The sequence below is a fragment of the Chrysemys picta genome, chromosome 1 (genome assembly GCF_011386835.1).
Source record: "Chrysemys picta bellii isolate R12L10 chromosome 1, ASM1138683v2, whole genome shotgun sequence".
Lineage (NCBI taxonomy): Eukaryota > Metazoa > Chordata > Testudines > Emydidae > Chrysemys > Chrysemys picta.
In genome coordinates, this window is record NC_088791.1 from 15448254 (window position 1) to 15467292 (window position 19039).

General features: G+C 39.0%; 1 protein-coding gene across 10 annotated transcripts in view; it reads right to left on the reverse strand.

Moving 5' to 3' along the window:
• The window catches only part of USP6NL (USP6 N-terminal like), a 208820-nt gene that overhangs the window by 38684 nt on the left and 151097 nt on the right, over positions 1 to 19039 (reverse strand). For all 10 annotated transcript variants that reach the window (XM_065599296.1, XM_065599436.1, XM_008172235.4 and 7 more), the window contains 4 exons: positions 12669 to 12776; positions 9943 to 10052; positions 5112 to 5160; positions 3052 to 3172 (listed from right to left, as the gene is read on the reverse strand). In XM_065599296.1, coding sequence (XP_065455368.1) covers positions 3052 to 3172; positions 5112 to 5160; positions 9943 to 10052; positions 12669 to 12776 — 388 coding nt within the window. The remainder of the gene's footprint in view (positions 1 to 3051; positions 3173 to 5111; positions 5161 to 9942; positions 10053 to 12668; positions 12777 to 19039) is intronic.

Below are 19039 nucleotides of genomic sequence, written 5' to 3' on the forward strand. Positions count from 1 at the left end.
TTGTAAGTATTCTCACACTTCTTATCAAACTGTCTGCACTGGGCTATCTTGATTATCACTTCAAAAGTTTTTTTTTTTCTTACTTACTTAGCCTCTCAGAGTTGGTAAGACAACTCCCACCTGTTCATGCTCTCTGTATGTGTGTATATATATCTCCTCAATATATGTTCCATTCTATATGCATCCGAAGAAGTGGGCTGTAGTCCACGAAAGCTTATGCTCTAATAAATTTGTTAGTCTCTAAGGTGCCACAAGTACTCCTGTTCTCCTTACAGTCAAATCCATCCATTGATTTCAGTGGACTTATACCAGAGGTTAGTTGGGTTGTATATTCTGAGAGACACTTGGTTGCACTGGAAAAACAGTCTGAGTCCGCAGGTCACAGGTGGATGGCAGATGAAACAAAGCGCTTTGTTTATTAGAGAGGGGAACTTTTTAGCCCTGCTACTCTAGGCAGCACCTTTTTTTAATTGCACGACTCAGCCATCACTGTCAGCCATTTATTTCAGAGAGTGATGTCTTGATTATTGGCATCAAGTGGGAGAAGAGTAATTTCCCCCAGGTTTAGAATTGAAACGCATGCATAGCAACAATTTAGACTTGGAATAATTTAAGGGCTACTTTTTAAAAGATGTACACAGGAAGAAACGCAAATAGCAATGTGCATGCATACTTCACGTAAATCAATTTGAAAGTTTACTCTTTAGCATCTCCAGTGTTTATTGTAATGCTTTCACTGCTGTAAATGGATTTTAGGTATATAAACTGAAGTGCATTTGATTATTTGGGGGCAGGGGTATTATTCATTCAAACTATAGTTAAGGTTATATGTTAGCACATCTATAAACACAAACTTCCCCACCGGGGTGCTGTAAGGCTTAGTTAATACTTCTAAAGCACTTAAGATCTTCCATTTGAGAATCTCAAAGTGCTAAGTATTTTATCAATCATGTTTTTAGGAATTGTATAGCCTTGATGGAAAAGAATTCGCTCCAAGCTCAAACTTGTCAAGCAATAATTTGGCCTGGGAGGGAATATTTTAAAACAAATTTCATTAAAATTAAATCCAGCCATTTTCAGCTTACACAAGCGATGGTAATGGTTTGTGAGGGGGAGATGGGACACACTTATTTTTATTCTGTTCCATTTATTCCAGTCTGCTCATAGCCCAATTGTTCATATATGTAAAAATGTACATGCCCAGCTCTGGCAGTAGTGTTTGTTAACTACCAGCTCAGTGCAGACAAGCTAAAGGAGCATACACACAGCAACCCTCATGGAGCTCCTTCACCATCAGCCAGTTGGGTGCACTTGGGCTCACCGTAGCAGTATGAAATGACCCCTGCAAAAGCGAATCGCTTTAGAAATTTATTCTATCAGAGTTCCTCAAAGGCATCATGTTAAGAGCACAAATCCAAGGGTAAGAATCTCTCCTGGCAACAGTGTGATGTGCCCAAACACCAACATTTTAAATCTGGAGGACGTTCTTTATCCTATTTAATAGTTTACAGAAGACTAGCTTTTGGCCCAAAACAGCATCCCACGGTGGTGGTAGGGGAAAGCCTACAGGTGTATAGAGGTCATATGTACTACAGATGGGTAAACTAGTTTGGAAAATAATAAGAATGGATTAGTTTAGTTTACATTGGTTTGGAAAAGGTAAAGAGAAGGACAACAAAAATGATTAAGGGTATGGAACAGCTTCTGTATGAGGAGAGATTAAAAAGACGGTGACTGGGCTTAGAAGAGAGACGACTAAAGGAAGATATGATAGAGGACTATAAAATGAAAAAAGGTGTGGAGAAAATGAATAGGGAAGTGTAATATAACCCTTCACATAACACAAAAACCAGGGGTCACTCAATGAAATTAATAGTCAGCAAGTTAAAACAAATATGAGGAAGAACTTCTTCACACAACACAAGTCAACCTGTGGAACTCATTGCCAGGGGATGTTGTGAAGGTCAAAAGTATAACTGGATTAAAAAAAGAATTAGCTACGTTCATGAGGATAGGTCCAAGATGATCAGGGCGGCAACCCCATGCTCTGGGTGTCCCTAACCCTCTGTCAGAAGCTGGGAGTGACAGGATGATAGGGGATGGCTCACTCAATAATTGCCCTGTTCTATTCATTCCCTCTGAAACATCTGGACTGGCCACTGTCAGAAGGTAAAGAACACATAGAAAATACTAAAATTTAAAAGTAAATAAATTAGAGAGAAAACACAATTATATTTAATTAACAAAATGGTGGAACGATAGAATTCTGTGTGAGGCAGAGATACAGCTTGCCAACAATTTACCCTTAGCTCATACCATTGTGACTACCTACAGCGTTAGTTTTAACCGTGGATTTCCAGCTTTGCCAGTTGATGTCACAGCCATTTAACAGGTTTTTTTATATGGTTTTCATTATTCTTCAATTGCTATATAAATGTCTGCACTACCAAATTTTGACACTGCCAGGCAAAGATAACTGAAGTAACTTCCACGAATATCAGCAATGAAGTCCAGAAACACAGTCCTTAGAATAAATACCTGTAAGTGCAGCATTTAACATAGAATAATAGCTTTATCTGCATTTTACAAGGCTCTGACAAAGTGGCATTTGTAACATTACTTTACAGAACAAATCAGAGGCATTAATAGCTGAAGCAAAAACACTGATACACTTAAACAAAGTGACAGCTCTAAGAGAACTTTTGGGTATTTTCCCAGAATAAATCACACTCTTTCTCTCACACACCCCTTTTAATGGGACACAAGCAGAATAATATTAAAGGATGGGAAATTTTCATTGATGACTACTCGGAGGATATAACCTATAAAACAATCATATGTAATTGTAGATAAGTGTTAACCATATTTATTAAGAAATTATTAAGCATTATTTGTTCTGCAGTAGAATGCAATAGCCCCACACAAGAGAAGGGCCCCGCTGTGCTAGGCACCGAACACACGCAAGTGGATATGACCCCGTCTCAAACAATTTATAATCTAATTAGGACATGTTGAAATTTAATTTCTACTATGTGAGCTGAAATACCATACCATGCATAGCATGTTTAGGACCTGAGAGTAGTTTCACCAGGGCCCAGAAGGCATCTTCTTCATTCATGTACATGAGGAGTAAAGCTGTGATCTGGCTCATTCCCTGACAGTATCCAACCTCCTGAAATTTAGAGGACAGGAAACATTAACTTCGTAAACAAAAAAACAACAACTATTTGTGTATTTTTTTAACATGAGAAAATACACCATTTTTGGAATAAGCTCTCTAAATATGGCAAACCCACACACCCCTCAAATTTTAATCGTTAAAATTTTCCTTTAAACTCTATTACCATGTCTATTCAAAGACAAAACATATCATACTATAAGTGATAATTCGCTGTCTTCCAACTGGTGCTTGAACTGGCTTTGGCCTTTCATTAAAATACAGTATATTTGTACACTAAATCCTTTATTTTAAAATGTTCGCATATAATTTATATGAACCTACTCCCAGAACAGATGTGTTTTCTATTCTCCATGTGGAGCAGCACAGTATATGGCAAGAAGATATTGCAGATACATAAACAAGTGAGACAGATCTCTCTCCCCTTATTCAAAAATGGTAGCAATGAAAAACAGGAAACCCTACAAGACTACTGTACTAATATATTAAATACTACGGTGGGAACCAGCAATAAGAAATATCAGACTGCTTAAGTAAGGATTATTACTGACTTTACAAAACCAGCTGCTAATGTATATTTGATGAGAAAGATAATTATTGAGAAAGTCTTTTAGACAGATGGTTTCGTTGCAAAAAGTTTGGCCAAGGAAGCCTTTTAATTTGCTTTAATGCTGAAAGATAAAAAGGAAACTAGCTAAGAAGTCTGAAACAACTGATATATAATAAAAGAGAAAAAAATGCAACAAACTTTTTCTACTTGTTTAAACACTTGTTTAAACACTACCAATGTCTATATAATATCCATTGATTTTAAACAGCATCTTTCATGTAATATAAATTATCACGTAATATAAATTATTATTAGTTAATCCAAACAATGTGCTGTGGAAAACAAAGGAAGTCCCTGTCAGAGTTTTAATCCTAATTGTAACCCTAAACACCGTACAATCAAAAATCTAGGGCACCTATTAAATGACAGAAAACATAATTTTAGAATTAAAAACAGTAATATTAGCTGTGTAAAGTTAAACACAACTATAAAAATGTCTGCAGGATGGGGGCATAAATGAGTGAGCACAGAAGTGGACATCTGACAACATTTACATTACTTACGTTTTTAATAGGCAACTCAGAATTAAATGCTACAAACCAGGAACGTTTCTGGCACATAACACGAGATCTAAAAACCCCAGTTTGGGAAAGCACCGCCATTCAGGACAAGAATGGAAAACTTACCTTACGAGAGAAGACTCAAAGAGCTTGGCTTGTTTAGCCTAAGAAAAGGCTGAAGGAAGGAGATATGATTGCTCTCTGTAAATGTCAGTGGGATCAAATACAAGGGAGGGAGAGGATTTCTTAGTTAAGCGCCAGTGTTGACAAAATAAACTGGCCATCAATATATTTAGGCTTGAAATTAGATGAATGTTTCTAAACATCCGAGGAGTGAAGTTCTGGAACAGCCTTCCCAGGGAAGTAGTGGGGCCAAAACACCTAACTGGCTTCGAGACTGAGCTTGATAAGTTTATGGAGGCAATGGTATGAGGAGACTGTTTACAATGGCATATAGCAGTGGTGAGCAACCTACGGCCCATCAGGATAATCTGATTGGAGGCTGCGAGACATTTTGCTGATGTTGACCGTCTGGAGGCACTGCCCCTCGCAGCTCCCGGTTCTCTGTTCCCGGCCAATGGGAGCTGTGGGAAGTGGCGCCTGCAGGCGAAGGGGCTGCAGGGACGTGCTGGCTGCCGCTTCAACAGTGCTTGAACTCAAGCGCCAAACAGTGTTTGAACTCAAGCTCCCAACCCTACAACAGCCAGATTGAGCTGGCAACAGTTCAGATCTTTATGTAAGTTGAGAAGTATTTTCAGTAACTTTTGCAACATTGTTTAAAAGACCCATATTTAATCTCAACTGTACATGAAACATGACTTACCGTATTATATATTGAATATGCAGCTAAAACATGGAATAAGGATTGTTGCCTGGAGAAACAAAACAGTAAGTAAATGAAAATAGTTAATATTGTTTTTAATAAAAAACAGAAAGCTACTGAATCTACTTTCTGAATATCTGTTTCTCCAATTTGTCTAATTTTAAAAACAGAGAAATATACTTCATAATCAAAATAGATGTAATATAATCAAACAATACCTACTACTTATAATGGTTTACATAAGAACATAAGAATGGCCATACTGGGTCAGACCAAAGGTCCATCCAGCCCAGTATCCTGTCTACCAACAGTGACCAATGCCAGGTGTCCCAGAGGGAGTGAACCTAACAGGTAATGATCAAGTGATCTCTCTCCTGCCGTCCATCTCCACCCCCTGACAAACAGAGGCTAGGGACACCATTCCTTACCCATCCTGGCTAATAGCCATTAATGGACTTAACCACCATGAATTTACCATGTTCAAAGTACTTAAACAATAACTAATAATGTAACATCTCTAGGAGATGAGTGGGGAAACACATCAATTTTACAGCTGGGGAAACCGAGGCATAAACTGGGTAAGAGTTACATTTTCAAAGCATCCACTAGTTTTGCATGTCAGTAGGGTTGCCAACCCTCCAGGATTGCCCTGAAGTATCCAGGAATTAAAAATTAATCTTTCATTAAAGACGGTCATGCGATGAAATCTTCAGAAATACGTCCAACCAAAATTGGCAACCCTACGTGCCCGATATGAGACTCCTTGGATCCGATTCTTAGAACTGCTGAGCACCAGCAGCTTTTATTCATTTCAGCGGGAGCTACGGAGGTTCAGCTGTTCTGAAACAAAACAGGCCCAATGTGTCTTAAGCTGGGCACTCAAAAATTGAGGCACTCAAAACTAGAGACCAATTTGAAAATTTAGGCCTATATGACTTTCCTGAGGTCCCACAGTGCATCAGTGGCAGACCCAAGAACAACACTTGGGAGACGAACTCCTATTCCTGTGCCTGGTCTTATGCAACTTGCTGACTCTCATACATGCTTTGAGAAAGCTTTGCCCTATTTAATAATTACTCTCCCTTTTTCTTTCTATATTACCCCATCGTGTTCTAAGTACTACTTGTTAATCTATTAAAATTGAAAGTGTGAATTCTGCTTCCTCTTCAATTTAGGAGTTAAGTAATGTTGAGTGTAGAGTTATGCAGAACTTTCATAAAGAAATCCAAGATTTGCTGGAACTGTGTGTAAACTTCAGCAAACAAACTTCAAGGTTTGTTCAGAACTTAAGAGTCTGGGAATGTGAGCCAATATCAACCAAAACTAAAAACCATAGAAATGAAACTGCTGAGTTTTGCACAGGTCTAATCAGCTATCCTGCATCCCCAATGCATTCTTCCCCTTCCCCATCCCTGAACCAAAACTTGTAAATGTCTTTTTACTCTTCTGCTGACTGTCAAACAAAAATGTTATGTTTCCCGTTAATGGAGATGGGAGGGAATAATCTGTTAACCTTGGCGAGCGCTTCCCCTAGGTCAATTAACAGTGTTTCCTCTGAACATGCTCACTGCATGATTATGTGAGTAGATACCACTTATTTATAAACATGTGTGGGTGTGCTGTTAACGCTGTACAGAGGTCAGGAATGTGTGTGTATGTGTATTGTGGGGTGTGTTGTTTTTTTGGTTTTTAAGCCCTAAACTCATGCACTTTGATTCCAAAGTTTTATGATTGCCAGAGAAACAATATGGGCAAAAGAATGGAAGTTGGACTTCAGTTTCTACCTTCCTTTAACTATTGAATGATGATGAATTATTATGGTACTAGACATTAAACTTGAGTCTTATTTCTTTCAAAGGACAATTTCTGTCTTTCACTTTATTTGGTCTTTGATTGCATTGGGTGATTAAAGCATGTTTATTTTCATTTGAAGAAAATTTGCATTTAACCACATATTTCTTCTTATTCATCCAACACAGACCCACTTCACAAGGAAAATGGGGGACATTTTAAAGACAATCTGCACTGGCAGATAAACAAAGAGGTGAGTAAAGGCTCCATTCATATCTAAACGTGGGCTTCATAAACAGATTGTGTTCTGCATTTTAAAAAACTGCATCACACTTCATTAATTCAGTTTAAGAATTTTAAAACAAAAAAGCGCATTCAGCTTTCTCTCAAGGTTTAATGTTAATGTATGTATGAAACACTACACTTTCATATGTCAGACACATGAAAATTAAATTAAGACTACATTAGATTAAAAAATCTTGGTTTAACTTCTCCTGGGGTAAGTGCTATAGGATTTAACTGAGCAAAGACATCTTTGATCAGACATAAAATTATTCTTCTTTAATAGTATGTGTGCACATGCATGCACACACACATTATTTCCCTTCTACACAAACATGCTTCCTTCACTAATTTCTTTTTGTTAATCTTTAGGTATATACTTGAGCAAAATATTCTGACAGTTTTGATTGCTGTTGTTTTAACAATGAAATACTGAACTTGCTTTTTAAACTATTTATATTGAAGCTACATTGCTTTAAATTATTTTTAGCAGGACAAACTAAGTGCCAGTCATCATCATGTTTGAGCAATTCTGCTTATCTTTTTCCACAGATTTTAGAACCTGGACTTGGACCAAACTCTCAGAGTGGCCATGCAGGGGAAGAAGCCACCCTGATTTCTGCGCTGCCTTCAGAGAGTACAGCTGCAGAGCTTCTTGCAGCCAGGGGAGGTACCTGGAAGTGGAACTGATCTCCCCCAAGAGCGGCTGTGTAGGGGAAGAGGACGACCTGTCCCTCCCCAGCCTGGCTGGGACCAATAGCTAGGAGCCCCCAACTGGGGTGCTCCAGCAGCACGGGGGAGATCAGACCCACCTCCACGAACCTCCTCTGGCTGCAGGAAGCTCCACAGCTGCTACCTTTGGAATCCAACTCTGAAGGCAGCATAGGAGTGAGTGTGGCAATCCAGCAACCCCCCTACAACAGCCTTGCAACCCCCCCGTGATCCCCCTTTGGGTCGGGACCCCCACGGTTACAACACCGTGAAATTTCAATGTAAACACCTGAAAACATGAAATTGACTAACTTTAAAACCCTCTGGCTGTGAAATTGACCAAAATGGACCCTGAATTTGGTTGGGCCCTAATTATGAGGTGTCAAACTTCACAGGGACGCTGCACAAATCAGATGGAAGAAAGTAGCCAAACGAAAACTAAATCTAAAGGGCACAATATTACTATTATTGTCTAACATTAACTAGCTTTAACTAGTAACATTTTAATACTATTTACCCTAAATGTTCCCACTAAAGGCCTAAAATTGGATGAACACAAAAACATTCAGAAGAATACAAACTGTTGAAAAGGTAAGCAATTTACTTTCAGGAAAAAAAAATAACTGGACTCCATTACTGTAGTGCAGGATATGGTTACTGCACTTTCACCAAATGCCATTAGAAGTACACAATGTGGAAATTCCACAATCTACCACGGATTTAGGGTCACTACTCAAAATGTTTATTTCTAGATTTCTACAGAATTTAAGGATTTCATTTAGACTCTACGTTCTCAAGGACACAAATCTTGGGGTATTTTTTACTTGTCTGTGAAGTATCCTACGCAACGTTCTACAATAATATGAACAACAAAGTAGTAAACAAAATAACACATTTTAGTTTATCGCACTTATAACTGAATATAACCTTTGGAAAGTGAACAAATGCAGTGAGGTCTTCCAGAAGCTACTGAAAAAGAATGAAATGATACATTTGAAGAGGAGTGAGATGTGTCTAAGGGTACGTCTACACTACCTGCCGGATCGGTAGGTAGCGATCGATCTATCGGGGATCGATTTATCACGTGTAGTGTAGATGCGATAAATCGATCCCCGATCGCTCTCCCGTCGACTGCTGAGCTCCAGTCAGGGGGAGCCGCGGACGTCGATCCTGCACCGCGAGGACGCGAAGTAAATAATTCTAAGTCGATCTAAGATAAGTCGACTTCAGCTACGCTATCCTTGTAGCTGAAGTTGCGTATCTTAGATCGATCCCCCACCCCCACCCCCACTGCCAGTGTAGACCAGGCCTCATTCATCTCAATGGGGGTGTTGACCCTGAAGCCTAAGAACAATGCTGTCATTTGGTATGTTTATGTTAAAGATGTTTAAATTGTGAAATAGTTAACTAATATTCTTTATCCAACAACTGTAAAACAAAATATTGCAAAAAAAGTCTGAAAGTATTAAGGTGGCAAGGTTTAATTATACAAATATATTACATGTTCATAGCTAAAAAGTCGCTTTATTTGGTTCTCAAAACTACACTCTGAAAGAGGGAAACTACAGAAAATCTAGGAGAAGGCTAAAAGGCTAGAGGGGAGAGATTAAAGTTATCAGAGAAGTAAGAAAAAAAATTTTTTAACAACATTACTCTATAAAGGTATACATAATTTATTAAAGAATTTAGTCTTTTCTTGTGCTTTGAATTTGTTTTAAATAGAGGCCAACAAATTTTCTCAGATTTTGTAAAAATGTCTACAGCATCTGGGGAATAAGAATTTAGACTTTTTCCTTTAGATTTCCAGTGGCCATAGCTTTAATACATTAAAGGGTAAAGCTAGCAGGTTGGAAATTAAACAAGCTGATTTTGAACTATTCAGAGACTACATTCCTTTAAGCTATATGTGGTATTTTCTGAAATCTGAAACTTTTACATTCAAAGCTCTGTCATACTTCTTGGGTAGTAAAAGGAGTCTTAGGTAGGTCAAATCTATCTGAAAGACAAACCAGGAATGACTGAATTAAATACATTTTTATTCACTTACTTAACACCATATCTGTCTCTAAACATGATATGATCCCTATATGTTCGATTTACATCAAGATCGATTTGCCGGATATCTGGTGAAGACCCTCGTGCTCGATATTTTAATTTCTAGGAAAAATGGCAATAAAGAAAAGAAATTAGGCAAAACTCTGCTGACATCTAAAATAGGAAGTGCTTAAAGTCACAGAATTTATTAATGGACAAAAACATTTGTAATCTGTGAACTTACAATGCTTATTATAGAAAATGACGGGGAAGCAAAGAAAAGCCACGCGGGAGTTGGGAGTGGGGACACACATGGGCGTAATGGGGAGGGCATTGTCCCCCCAACAGAGGCAAAACATGAGCGAGCATGCAGGGGCACATGCCATTGCCACCTTTCCCCCATTTCTGTCAGCGCAGAGCTGCCCGGCTAAAGGAAGTTGGTGCTCAAACGCTGCCTCCTGGATCCTAGTGGTGATTGTGCTCCCCCTGGGGCATTTCTGAAGCAGGTCCAGCCCTGGCACGGTGTCAGGGTCGGGTGCAGCCTCACCACCGAGTCCTTGTCCTGGGGGGGTGGAAAGGTGGCTGCAGCCAGTGGCTTGTGCTCCCCACTGCCATGCTGAAGTGTCCACAATTTATTTTATCTTTATTGACAAATAAAATTTGCAGAATTTTTATTTTTTTGTCACAGAATTTTTAAATGTTTGGTACAGAATTCCCTCCGGAGTATAGTTTTTAATTTCCCAACTTTGCACATAGCTGGCACCTTTCCAAATTGGATTATGACTTTTTTCAGCATTATTATGAGAAGCCTTAATAAAATCCTACCAAGGCAGAAAAGGATAAATGAAGACTGCTATGACAGCATTAGCTTACAGGTTTCGTTGTTTTACTTACAGGTCTGGCACTTTGGCAATATCTAAGTTAGAGATTGGGTTTCTTTCTCCGTTTGTTTTTGTATTTCACGTCTCAGTATGTTGTTTGGGTTGAATTGTATAATCACTTTACGAGTTCCCAATACAATTTTAAATTTAAGATATATTGTTGGATGGGAGGTAGATAGACAGTGCTTCTGTGTCTATCCCCTTTTGGGGGTTAGACTGACAATCATAACCAAAGAACTCCAAATATATCCTCACTTCCACACTAGAAAAAGGATCTTCTCCTATATCTTATATGTATTCGTCACAGAATAGGTCTCCTTCTTGTTTGACATTTTCTTTAATATTTTCATCTTTGTCCTCCAAATGCCTGATACACCACCCTAATTGAACCTGTACAGTATTAATATGACAGTGTACCAAAAAGTTATTCTTGTGTCTAGGCATACTTTCTATGTAGAAAGTTCCCCCATCACAAATTTCTGTGACTAACTTGTAAATTCTTTTAGATTTATAAAAGGCATATTCATTTTTGTGTGAATTCAGCAGAACCTCACTTATCCATATTTTATGTAAAATTACTACCTCCATTTCTCAGCAAAGATTTAGCAACAGATAGCTGAAATGGGTCTCAAAAGCCAAAGACTTAAAATACATTTACCAAAAAAACCCTACAGAAATGTGCTTTCCTCCATTAGAACATTGGCTAGGACATTATGAAATATTATAATAAACTAAAATACAGATGCCAAAATAAATCAATAAAGCACATTTCATGATACCTAGATTTGTTTATTTTTATTGTGCTTGTTCTCTTAAGTTCTCAAAATTCAGTAAATTGCAATATCCTCCCCCAGTAATTACTGCAAACTAACAAGGTTCTGTTTTAATAAGCATTTGCGGAGTACTTTACATCTTCAAAGTGCTTTACAAACATTAAATTAATTCATCTTGGTTATTCTCAAAGCTTGATTTTAATGTTTTCCCTCTGACCAATCATTCAAATACATGAAACTCCTCTGGAGTCAAACAACCCAGTAATTGTTTTATTTTTAAAACTTACTGAAATTTTTATTTACCACCATACTTTCTTTTTAAAGAAATCTGCCTCCAGCTCCAATAGAACAGTGGGAACCACTGCCAAAGTTTCACCAGATGAGGGCAGGATCACGAGATATAGTGCTTCAAGCTTACTTTCTGGCTAGTGATTAGTATGGTCTTTCACCTATTGCTGCCTCCTTCTGCAAAGCAGAAATCAATCTTACAGGGCTTCAGGGTTTTTTTAGGGCTTGTCCGTACATGAAAATGAATCCAGAATAAAGCAGGGGGTGAATTTGAAGTGGATGAACTATATTCCTTATTGTTTGGATGTTCTTATTTCAAATTAACTTAATACGTTTCCAAAGTGGATTAAGCTAATTCAGAATAAGGAGTCATTCTGGAATAAGAGTAAAAAACAAAAGGGGAAAAAACCCACACACAAAACTCCCCTCCTAAAATTACTTTTTTCATGGAATTAAACAGATAGGGCGTTTTGGGGGGAGGGGTGGGGAACGAGAATCTGGGAAAAGATTCTGCTGAGTAAATGATGCTACTTTTATAGTCATTTCTCTGAGTAGAACTGCACTTTAATTATTTTATTAATGGGGGAAGGAATCAGAAGAATTATATACATTACAAACCCCAAAATAACTGGGTCAAATGCTGAGCCCGCATGGGTTTCTCTTTGACTACAGAGTTGAAAATACAGTTAAATACAATTTCTTCTCCTTTTGATACATTGCATAAAATAAAAGCTCAATATTTCCCAGGATCTAAGAGTTTGTGATTGGTAATTCTAAGGGGAAATTTGCAAACTCACATTATAAAAGTCTTTCATTTCTTCTTTCATTTTAGGGACATCAAGTAGTAAACACCAGATTTCACCTCTCAGCTGCAGTGGGATTCCTTTATAAATTCTCCTATGGAACTGTAAAAAGAAAAAAAATAATATAAATGCAGAACAAGCCAGAAAACCTTGAGCTGAGTGAGGGCCTTCCCTGCATCAAGCATTATTATTAAAAGGAGAAGGTCATAATATTATCAATCAGCCCTGAAGTAGTACTGGAAGTATTTTGGCAGCTTCAGCGTGTCTAATAAATACTGGTAACTGGGGTCCCTGTTGGCAGCCTTAGTAGAGAGGCCAAGGACTAGACATGGAGACCGAACTATCCTCTCATTCCTGGAAGAGGCTCTTCAGGTCAGGACATGCACAATGGCAGGACTAGTTGGAGAAACTTACATTGCTGCTGCCTGTGCTATACTTATTCCATGAGTAGAGAACTGAAGCATTGTCAGTCTGGCACTGTACATAAGCTCAAACAAAATTAGTTCCAAAGTAGTCCACATGTAACTCGCTATTATTATGCAGTGTGAATTAAGAAGTTAAAGTTTCTGAGAGGTGAAAAAAAGATAATCCATATATACAACAACTCTGTGAAAAATAGTAATACTCAAAACATGTGGCACTATCCTTTTTGAAAATTTCTTGTGGGACTAAACACTGAGGGTATGTCTACACAACAATCAGGAGGTGTGAGCGCAGCTCATGTGTCATACCCAAGACGACTTTTGATTTAGCTCAAAATGTAGCCATAGCAACATGGGTGGTAGCATGGCTAGCCACTTGAGTATGTCCCCATGGTCCTGGGCAGGGCTGTACACAGGAGGCTAGCCGTCCCGCTGCCCCTGCTGCCATGGCTACAATGCTATTGTTACTCAAACCAGCTTTGATCTCTAGCTAGCTCAAGTATGCCTACAGGAACTACACTCAAACCTCCTGATTGCAGTGTAGACTTACCCTGAGTTGAAGTGCATGCAAGTATAAGACCACCACAAATACAGGAAATATTACATATCAAACTAACAGATTTCAGGTTAGATATTCCGGTAACTGTCACATTTGGAGAGATCTGATCAGAGTCAACTAATAAGTAATCAGACATTTTTTCCACTTAGCTGTGCATTATGACTTACAAATTATACAAAAATGCATTCTCAGAGGATTTAATGCTTTTGGCTGCGGTGACAAATACTGCATGGTAGATAGTCATGATGTAATAGTATTGCCCGATTCAATGCCAATACATGTTGTGAAAGTTAGTTTTAATTATGCAATACAAATTAATTTCCCCATAGATACGTTGTTACACTAAGACACATACAGAAAGGATGAGAAATGGGGGAGAAAGAAAGGCACAACTCAGTCCTTGTACATCTCCTTCCAATTACACAGCCCATCCACCAGCACATAAAAGCAACCACCGTGTTTTTCCATTCTTTTTGGAAGTACTGCCTCTAAAACATGCTACTGTACTTGGGCTACAGGAAACACAACCAAAATTGTCAAACACTGGAAAAGCCCAGCATGAACCAGAAGAAGTAAAGGTTGGTTCAGTGAGGACTCATCCAACCCTCCATTTGCCACAGGATTTGTGGCCCGGTGTGGAACCCTTTGAGGGAAGGAAAGGAGATAAAGAACCGAAATGGATGATACTCTGGAGCATTCTTCCCACTTACAAAATCATTCCAATCATTCCTGGAAACAATGCTTTTAAATGATGGTATTTCTTGGAATGCCATCTACAAAATAGTATCCTTTTGGAGATATGGTTAAGCAAGCACATGCACCTCACCCACAGCAGGTCTCAATAGCTCTGTGGTAAGCAAAAATCCCTGTTGGTTAGCAGTAGAAAGATCATTAAAATAGTAAACAATAGGCCAGTATTAAACCAAATAGTTCTGATGCTCCTATATCCAGTGCAATACATTTCTCATTCCCCTATGGAGCAAGCAGCATGTTCCGGTGTTAATATACTTGAAGATATAAACCTGACCAATATGTGACTTCAACGTAAAAATATCTTTGAGTTCATATATTTTGAGTTTTTTTTAATATATATACACACACTCCCACGCTATACACCCCCAGAGGAATATGTAGGATGGATATTGAAAATTTTAAAAAGTATATATTTGGACAAATGGACTGGAGGTTAAGAATGAATCGTTTCTATTTACTTTTCCATTTGCAGCGTCTTATGTTGTACCCCCCACTGTAGTACTTGTGCATCTAAAGATTTTGCTGTTATTATATCACAGAAAATCTAGACTGACTCTTACTGTGTACTGCATTTCTTCTCACCCATTATCCTAGTATATCATAACTGAAAGCGTGAGACAGTACACAATATCAGCATAATTAAAAAACATAGATCTTTCTTCTGAAATTTGGTAACTGGTTTTGTAGTCATTTCATGCAGCTAAAACATTGACTATAAACCAAATGAGAGGTAATTCAATATTAGATCGATTGGATTTTTTTTTTAACATGCTTTGAAAGTCGCAACAGATCAAGTGACAAGTTACTGCATACATAAAGCATCTGTATGAATTATGATTGTAATCTAGGCAACAATTTAAAAACAATTCTCCCACCCCAAAGAGAGAATCTTAGTCTTACTTGTGATTTTAACTCAAGTTTCCAGAGGAGAAAGGCTAGTAAACAAGCCACGGGGTAAACCTTAGGCTAGTGGTTCCCAAACTTTAACAGCCTGCGAACCCCTTTCACAAAATTGTTAAATCTCGTGAACCCCCTCCTAAAAATGAATATTTCCAGGGATTTATGTTTAAGTTTCCTCAGTGTGATGGATGCGCTTGCTTTGCTCTGCATAGCTCTTGGAAGTCCGGAACCACTGGAGAAAGATAAAGTCTCAGGTCTGGTAACACAGACTGCTAACAACCAACAAACTGGAAAATGAGAAGATTCACTCAAGTCTCACTGAAGCAAAGCAGCACTCCAGAGAAAATGACAATTACTGAGGCACCTTAACACTGCTACACTGGCTACAACGTGCTTCTGACTGGTTTTGACCACAAACAGCTTTACTTCTGCCACAAGGGTTCCCTGCGAGGGTGCCCTGTGAGAGACAAATTAGCTTGGACCATCCCCCACATACAGCGTGTCCCCTGTTCACTCTGCCCTCAATGCCAACTTCCCCTGTCTGACAAGGACAGGGGTCTGAGCTGCCACCTGTGCTACTGGGGTCTCGCTGCCGCCCTGTCCACCACAGGGTTCAGGCTACTGGCCCCGTGCCAGGGTCTGGGCTGCTGGCTCTGCACTTCGTGGGGCTCCTGCTGCTGGAACCCATTGACCGCCCCAGTCCACTGATCTCGGGCTGCTGGCCCCAACTGCCTGGCCCAGCTCATCCTGGGGCTTGGGCTGCCAGCCCCGCGTGGAGCGCTGGGGTTTGGGCTGCCGGCTCCCCCACTGACAGGGGCAGGGCTCGGGCTGCCAGCCCAAACTGCCCGGCCCCGCTCTCCCTGGAGCTCGGGCTGTCTTCCCTGCAACCAGGTCCCACCTGCTGCCTCCAATGCCCGGGGTCCTCTGGCTGCCATTAGTGAATTTTTTCTGGTGAACCCCCTGTAATGTTCTGCGAACCCCCAGGGGTTCATGAACCCCAGTTTGGGAACCACTGCCTTAGGCTATTTGGGCAACAGAACTCCCTATCTTAAAGATACATTATCAAGTAGTTCAGATCCAAGCTTTAGGTTTAGGAATGTACTAGAGAGACGAGACAATTATTTAAATTTTTAAAAATCCAAGGACCAGAGGCCCGTTCCCAAGTACAATATGGAAGGCTAAAAAGCATGAAGAGTAGTGGCCAAGTTAGAGTTTCTCAAAGATAGGGGAATTTATCATTCAATTGCCATCTCTACAATACAAGGCAGATGTACAGAATCCTTCACCATTCCAAAAAGTAAATTCATATCAACCAGAACGATTGTCAACCTCAAAAAGCTTGCTGTCTAAAGGTACAATCAGACACGCTTGTATATGCTATAATTTATACACAACACATATTGCTGCTATTATTCCATAACCTAAATTTCTACATGATTTAGTCAGCTTCATGCATGTTAAAAGGCCGGCAAATGCTTGGGTGAGAATTTTCATTTAAAATGTTTGGGTGACATTTGTTGCTTGTAAAAGGAAGTGGATTGCCCATCTTGGAGGCTGCAATACTCTGTTTATACACAGAAAGACATGGTGACAGCAGTATTGTAAGGCCTTCTTTACATTACAAAGTTTTGCTACTTTAACTATACTGGTATAAGGCACCTTTATTCAGCTGACTTAACTGCATCCACACTAGGGCTTTTACCAGTTTAACTATTTCAGTAAACAATCAGACCCCTAGCCTGTAAAACTTTTAAGTGTAGACCCGACTTTAGTCAACAGTCCCACCAGTAGGGTTGCCACTCATCCAGTTTTCACCTGGACAGTCCAGGTTTCAGCTTGTGTCCGGGTGCCATTTGACAAGCCCTGATGTCCCTCTTTTTTTTTTTTAATCTGTGGAAACTGCTCGCTGCCAATTTGAATTTAACCCACTGAGAGAACGCTCACCACCCTCGTGAGGAAGGGGACAGAGCCCAGCCAATCATAGCTTGGCACCATGCCCATCCAGCCAATCACAACCCACTGCTCTCCCTGCCCGACCCATTCCCAACTGCGGAAAGTTCATCCAACAGCCATCAGACAGTAATGACTTTCAGTAGCTATCAAAAAAGGCTGGAATTGATCTAGTAATCAGTAAGTTAAAGCTCATATCCTATTACCAGTCCCCTACATCATGCCCTTCTCCTAATCAGGTGATAATTATTGCAGTACAGGTGTACTTTGATAACTAGCATTTTTGCCATTTCATAACAATGTTTCTTCATCCATTTCCATCAACTATTCTCTTAATCAACAACCTATACATTGGAGAAAAAATTCCTAGCAGATATATATTCTAAATAACCACACAGGGTTGGGAAAAGAAAGAGTGGGGAGAGGTCAGCAGGATACTAAGAATCTGCAATTAATGGAAACTCCATAATCTATGCTTTGTGATACAAACTTCTTGCTAAAATAAAAACAAAACTGAATCATGTATGGAATAACAGCCAAAGGCCTGAGCACTGTATTATTAAACAAAATACCCTTTGATAATGAGTAACACTAAGAAAGGAGAGAGATTTGTTTCCAGGGTCTCAACAGAGTGGGCAACTCTACCACTCTATGTGCCCACTCAGGCTGAAACAACCAGCAACTAGGACAGCTCTCTGAAATCCTGACTTGAAGGTTGATGATAAAAGGGCTAACAGAACTTCTGTGGAAGCAAAGTTGGAAGAACAGTCAGCACAAATAACCTGAACAAACAAGTGAAAGGTTCACAAACCAGATCATCCATGGAAAAAATATTAGGACCCAACAGGGCTATTCAAAGCTATGGGAAGATTTTGATGTGAGCAAACATTTTTAATTGATTTGATCAGAAGTTTTGCAGTACTGGAGAAGCATGTAGACAACCTGCAGAATAATGCCACACCTCATTTTGGTCTTCCCTGCAAGCCCTACAGACTCAGATCCATTGATTTTGCTCTCCAAACTATTGCTTAATTTAAACAGAGGAAGATCCTCTCATTATTGAGAGATGTTGCAAGATTCTGACTAGAAACACCACAGAACACTAGATTAAGGACTCCCATTGTCTGACAGGTTTCAGAGACAGAAAGAAGCTCAAAAGCTGCCAGAAACAAGATTGATATTTCCTTTGAAGGAAGAAAATCTTTCCTGACATAGGCTCAATTACACAGGCAATAAGAAGGGAAAGGAATGTGAACGATTTTTTTTTTTTTTTATATATAGAAGGGAAGAGACAGAGCTGTACCATATCCAGCAAAACCAGGAGCTATACACAATAGAAACCCTCTCCTTTACGATAAGTCTTCAGTTACCACATTGTTAAAGAATGGTCAAATGAAAAAGCAAATGGAACATTAGCATATTTAAGTCTATCACCATAAGTTGTACATTGCTATTACCCTATATAGCAAATGTAAGGTATATACATGTGTTGGAAATAGCTGTTTTTGTATATTATCATAGGACTTACATGATCATAAACAGATTTTGTATTCTCTCTAGATTCAAAAATAAAACAAAATACACACACTAGAACTATTAGTCCTCCAGACATGGAGGAATTTTCATTAACCGAACTATAACCATATTTGATTTAAAAGAAATTATAGTGCTAAGTTTAGATATTTCTATTTCTTGTTAGAGATGTTATTATATGTTTCAGTTAACTGTTACTGTCTGAAAATATTTCTCCATAACAGCATAGCATTATGAAATTGGAACAG